Source organism: Scyliorhinus torazame, chromosome 15 (genome assembly GCF_047496885.1).
Source record: "Scyliorhinus torazame isolate Kashiwa2021f chromosome 15, sScyTor2.1, whole genome shotgun sequence".
Taxonomy (NCBI): Eukaryota; Metazoa; Chordata; class Chondrichthyes; order Carcharhiniformes; family Scyliorhinidae; genus Scyliorhinus; species Scyliorhinus torazame.
The window spans coordinates 69,926,976-69,933,052 of NC_092721.1; the positions used below are offsets into that span (position 1 = coordinate 69,926,976).

The window sequence follows — 6,077 nt, forward strand, 5'->3', positions numbered from 1 at the left end:
GTGAATGTCATGGGGTTGGAAGGTGCTGTTAAAGGACCTTCACAGGGTGCTGTAATTCATGTTGTCGATGGTGCACACTGCTTCAGCTGCGTAGTGATGGAGGGAGTGAATGCTTAAAGTAACGGAGGGTGTGCTGATCAAGTAGGCTGCTTTGTTCTGGAATGTTTTGAGTCTTGTTTGAGCAGCACTTATATGAGATACTTGCGACCCATTTCAAAGCCTCTGACTTGCTTTTGTGGTCACTGTCTTTGTGTGGCTTGTCCAGTTAAACTTCTGGTCAATGATGACTCCCAGTGTTGATCTCCTATTTTCTTTCTCTGTCAGTCTGGCCTCAATAAAAGTTGAGACGGATTTGCACGTAAACAGAAGTTATTTATTTAGCTTGCAAGCTTTATCATCTTACAGAATGTAACAGGACGTCCTGCCTCTTACACTCCAGAAAACGACTGAACTAACAGACAAAGGAATCTCTGCAAAATCAGTTCAAATGGTATCAAGTTTCACATACTCGACGGACATAGGTCAGCCTAGGTCCCTCCTGACCTGTTTAATCCATTCTGATTGGCTCACTTCCAATCCCTTTCTCTGGCCCTTATCAATGCATCCTCACTCTTATAGACACACCTCTTCCTGCTTTTTCCATGCGGTCCCAAATTCCTTTGTCCCTAACTAAAAGAATCAAAGTGGCTTATTTCTACATTACATTAACTAGTATCTCTAAAGTAACTATTTTATATCACATTCGTCATTCCCTCCTTTTATCATTCCATGATAACCGAACTATCCAATCTATAGCTACGGTTCCTCATCTAAAAAGATTCGTCGCTGCATTTCCAATTCCTGTCTTAGCCCCCCTTCATCTGCTTCACCCTCATGGATTTTAACAGTTAAATTTTTTTGGCCGGTGATTGGGGTGGTGATCTGATCCAGTGCACCCCGCATTCTACCCATCACACATTTAAGGATGGCCAGGCCCACAAAGATGCAGCCGATAGCTACCACTAGATACATGGCCATATTTATCAACCAGTCCTTCCATCCCCCAAATCCCCAGTTACCCCAAGAGCCAGGATCCTGCATCCCGTCCAAGTGATCCCGTATGCGATCCATAAATTTAGTGATGTTAGCGGTCAAGTCTTGAACACCCATAATACACTTGCCCTGTACTATGGCGCATACCCCACCCTCACGGGCCAGAAGATAGTCAAGAGCATACCGGTTCTGCATTGCAAACAACCGTAGCTGAGACAACTCCTTAGTTATTGCCCCGAGGGCTCCCAAGGTTTACTACCCGTGTTTTCCTCAGTTTGGCCTTTAACTAACTTAAGTGTATCTCCCGGTAACCTACGTTCTAGCTGTACTTCCCTTCTCACACGCCCCGCCCTCTCTCTAGTCCCTTTCTCTTTCTCATGATCTCTTCCTACACTCTTCTGACAGCTTGATGTTACCTTTATTGTACCACTTTTAACACATCCAAAATCAAATTTACATGTATTCCAAAAACAAGGCAATGTCCATATAATGTTCCCTTCCCATCGCCGGGACCGGTGCAGCTGCTTCATGACTCCCGCATTCTCCTTAACTTTGATGACCTTCCATGAGTCGATACCATGTCCTCGTATATGGGGGCAGTGAAGAACATCACCTGTGCATAGGTGATGTATCCTTGTAGATTGGTTGGGGCTACACAGATACATAATATTCCCCTTTTCCATGTCCATCGCCAATAACACGCCAAGCGAAGTGAGGCCAAATATCAGACAGACGATGCGTAGCCACTCCATCATGCTCCACACCTGTAAAATAGCACTGGAGAAGGGAGGCAGGTTAGTATCCGACCTTTTACAGTAGTGGAGATGGACTCAATTTACAGTGATGTAGGTGCACCCAAGCACTTCGCCCCTCCACTTTAACTGCTGTGGGGGTGGCAAGGAGAACTTGGAAGGGCCCGTCCCATCGCGGCTCCGACCCCTTCCTAGTCCAATTTTTGACCATTACATAACTACCGGGCTGGACTGAAAGTGAGCTAGGTACTGGGGGCAATGGCTGGTGAGCCGCGCGGACCTGGCCATGGAGTTCCTTGAGCACTTGCGTAAGGGCCAGAACATAGGTGGTCATTTCCTCAGTCATCTGATGAAACTGAACCCGTCTGGGAACCTGCAGGCTCCAAGGAGTTCTAAGAGGCCTGCCATAAAGAATCTCGGCGGGAGAGAGCCGGGCTGGTCCCGCAGGTGTAACCCGCAGCTGGAAGAGGGCAACGGGGAGCAACTTAAGCCATGTCAGTCCCGTGTCTGCTCTTAATTTAGCCAATTTAGTTTTGAGGGTCTGATTGTGTCTTTCAACCAACCCGGCTGCCTGCGGTCTGTAAGCACAGTGTAACTGCTGGCGTATGCCCAACTGGGAGCAAAACTCCTTGTTAATTTGTCCAATAAAATGAGGCCCATTATCAGAACTTAACTGAGCTGGTATACCGTACCGGGGAATGATTTCCCTCATCAAGACTTTAACCACAGTAGCAGCTTTATTATCGATAGTCGGATACGCCTCGACCCATCTGCTGAACACATCCACAATGACCAAAACATATTTATAACATTGACACCTTTCCAACTCAATGTAATCCATTTGGAGCGTCTCAAAGGGACCACTGGGCAACGGGGTTTGCCCCTTCCCACAAGGGATACCTTTTCCGGTGTTATATTGCTGACAAATCAAACACCGATTACTGATACTTTGGGCCAACCCCTGCATTTTAGGGTGCCACCAAGTGTCCAGCAACAAATCACTAGTCCCCCGAGCCCCACAATGAGTTGCAAAGTGTACACATTCGATGACCCATAAAGCCAGCACATCAGACATACAAGTCTGATGTGCAGGCGTGGTCCATAAAGAGGAAACAGAATCATATGTACAACCTAACCGTTTCCACATTTGTTTATCACTCTCAGGAGCGTCCTCCTGTAACCTTATGACGTCTTGGATGGTTGGCATTGGCTTGTCAGAAGCAGACACACTCATAGTAGATCGTTTAGTCTGACTTAACATTTTAGGCACCATCACTTGCTGAATTTGTGCGGCTGTGCGCGCTGCACGATCTGCTCGTTCATTACCAACGTCAACTGGGGTTGTACCATTCGTGTGGGCAGCGCATTTAATAACGGAAATCTGCGCTGGCAGAAGGAGGGCCTGCAGTAGGTCATTAACTAAACCCCGGTGGGATATTTGACCACACATAATCATGTCAGGTTGTTCTGACGAAATGTCACTCAAATCGCCCCTTATTGTGGTAGTTTCCTGAATCAAGGCTAACCAGTCGTGGCCAGGTGCGTCTTCATGGACAGGGGGACCACTAAGAAAACAGGCTGGATTGATAGTGGTACAGTATTTAAATGTCAGACGTGGATTGTTCAAAAGGTATATCTCATACCTATTCTGACGAGCTGCGGTAAGATGCTGACCATTCGCCCCATATCCCTGGCATGGTACCGGTCATGGACCTGACGTGTAATGTGAGGGCTTACCGAAGCTGACTGTGGCCATAAATGTGGTGATATTGTAACAAAATCGGCTGTACCTTCTTTTCCCGTGACTGTGGCTGTAACCTTGACTGGCCATTCGGTCTCAAGTAATGGCCAGTATTTGTCCTCCAACTCCCTGTTTCGTCCAGTTCTGTCATAGGCCAGGGTAACGTGATGCAGTGACTGTTCAATGTCTAACGTCCACCACTGGGGGGTGATAGAAATATAGCACTGTTGTCTCATCCTCCATGATGTAACCGTTACCCCCTCATCTCCGCATTCTAGCTGTAGCTGGAAGATACACAGTAAATCTCGGGCCAACAAATTACAGTCCAATCCAGTAGTCACTACAACCTGATGCTCTGCAGACTTATTCTCGTAAGTGACTGTCACAGGTTCAGAAATAGGATACTCACACACCTGTCCTTGGAACCCTGATAATTGCTGCGTGTGGCCGGATAATGGTAATTTAAGTGCTGATTGCACAGAAGACATCGCTGCCCCTGTGTCGATGACAAATGAGTGATGTTGATCTCCTATCTGCAGAGAGATAATAGGTTCCCTGTCGGATTGGAGAGTCCTGATGGCTAAATTAGCTAGTCAATCCTGTGATGGGAAAGGGTTTTCCTGGGAGAAGTCAGTGTATCTCGTCTGTCCTCCCCTTTGTGGGTACCCTCTCCTTTGGGTCGGATAATCTCCTTCTACTGTCTGTCTTTTAAAGGGGCATTCCTGTTGCCAGTGATCTATACGGCCGCAATTAAAACATCCATTGTTCCCTCTATATCTGCCTCGTCCTCTTCTCCCAGTAGACCAATGGCCCCTCAGAGGGGGCTGCGGTTGTAGAGCTGTTGATTCGTTCGGTGGGCCATAAAAAGGGGTGAGGGTCCTTTTGGGTGGGTTTGGTATCCCCCTCTTCGCTGATCCACCCACCCAAAGTCACTATATTGGGGCTCCTGCTGGTAAACTACCATTTCTGCCCCTTGTTGGGGTCGCAGATCATCCTTTTTCATTACATACTCAGTCTTAACCTTTGTAACTGAGCCTCCTTCTGGGCCTACACCCTCCTTCCAGTAAAATCTGACTGCCCTTGCCATCTGGGAAGGGTCGTTCTCTGTCCAATTCATGTTATTACATTTCACAGCAGTAACCACAGAAGGTGGTAGGCAATGCATTAACATAGCACAGTATTGAGGGGAATTCTGACCATTTTGATACAGCAAATCGCCTGACTGGCCCCTGTAGATTTCATTAAAACGCCCCAGAAATTCCTCTGGGTCTTCATTCTTCTTAGGTTTTAGGTCTAAGATAACAGAAAGATTTATGGGCCTTTGAAATGTGCTATTCAATGCATTTAAGATCTGTGTCCTTCTATCGTCGTCTAACGCATAGGCCTGCTGGAGTGCGGCATGACTAGCATAATTCAGGTGGTTAAGACAAGTGCGGTACTCTGCTGGGGTTAAAATCTGCTGAACTAGGGCCCAGAGGTCCCTTGAATCAGCTTGATAAATTGAGATAGTAGTTCTCAATGAATCCACAAAGGCAGCAGGAGATTTTTTTCTATCTGGGATTGTAGTCATAATAGCCATCATCTCACTGGGTGTCCATGGGAAGTAAACGTCTATTGTGGGGTTTGCAGCCGCCGTCCCTGGATCGGGGTTTCTCATCTTCCTAATCGGTAACTGTCTCCGAATGTCACCAGGGGGCACTCTAGGTATTTCCCCTGGTTGTTCCAAGACTTCAACGTCTCTCCCTGTCACTAGGGGGAGTTCTTTCTCTTCAACCGAAGTTGTTTCAGCTTTCTTTGTTCCCAACTCTTGTGATTTCTCCTTAGTTTGGGGAGACTGAGGTGATATGCTTAATTGTTTCTGGTGAGCTTCAAGCCCCTCTCTTGCTGTCCGAGATCTTGTCCTAGAGCTAACTGGGCTTGTGGGACAAAGTTCCTTTTGCTCTTTCGGTTGTGAAGTTGGTAAAACAGGACCCACACTATCACCCAAAAGGGCTTGAGTTTCTGGCATATTTGAAATCTGGGGAGCAATGGCTGGGTATATATTATTGTACTCTGGTGGTTCTGGAATGAGCGCAGACCATGCTATGGGTGCAGACGGAACTTTTACTGACTTTTCCAAATTATTGAATTTTTCTTCTTCTGTCAATTCAAGGCCAGCCATTAAACTACGTAGCTCGTCTCTTGTGTGACCCGTGTCCTTCCTCTACTTGCGCTTTTTTTAAAAAACTTAAAAATGTTTGAAAATTCAAATTGGATTACTGCAACTTGCAAGCTCAGCTCTGATCTCAACTCAGAACTAAATTTACAATTTGCTTAACACAAACTTGTACAACATTTACAACTTAATTATTTCTTTATCTTAACAATTTTTCTTTTAACAAGTTTTTTTTCTTTTACATACACATAAGTATTAGCAAAATCAACTATAATTTCCAGATTTACACTTTTTAAAATGGTGTCCATGATCTTCTTTAAGTTTCTATTAATCTCCAGATAAAATGAGATAAACCTTATTTCAAGTAAGTAAAACTTAAGATTCTGGCAATTTCAAT

The 6,077-nt window shown here is 45.7% G+C and overlaps 1 protein-coding gene across 1 annotated transcript; it reads right to left on the minus strand.

Moving 5' to 3' along the window:
• Positions 1 to 351: 351 nt before the first annotated feature.
• Positions 352 to 5,686, minus strand: LOC140391619 (uncharacterized). Its single transcript, XM_072476283.1, has 2 exons — positions 2,477 to 5,686; positions 352 to 1,809 (listed from the first exon to the last, which is right to left on the minus strand). The coding sequence occupies exon 1, from the start codon at positions 5,684 to 5,686 to the stop codon at positions 4,340 to 4,342; it is 1,347 nt and encodes a 448-aa protein (XP_072332384.1). The 3' UTR covers positions 352 to 1,809; positions 2,477 to 4,339.
• Between the last annotated feature and the right edge of the window lie 391 nt (positions 5,687 to 6,077).

Coding starts and splice junctions, on each gene's coding strand:
- LOC140391619 (XM_072476283.1), bottom strand. CDS start 5,686: ATGGCTGGCCTTGAATTGACAGAAGAAGAAAAATTCAATAATTTGGAA.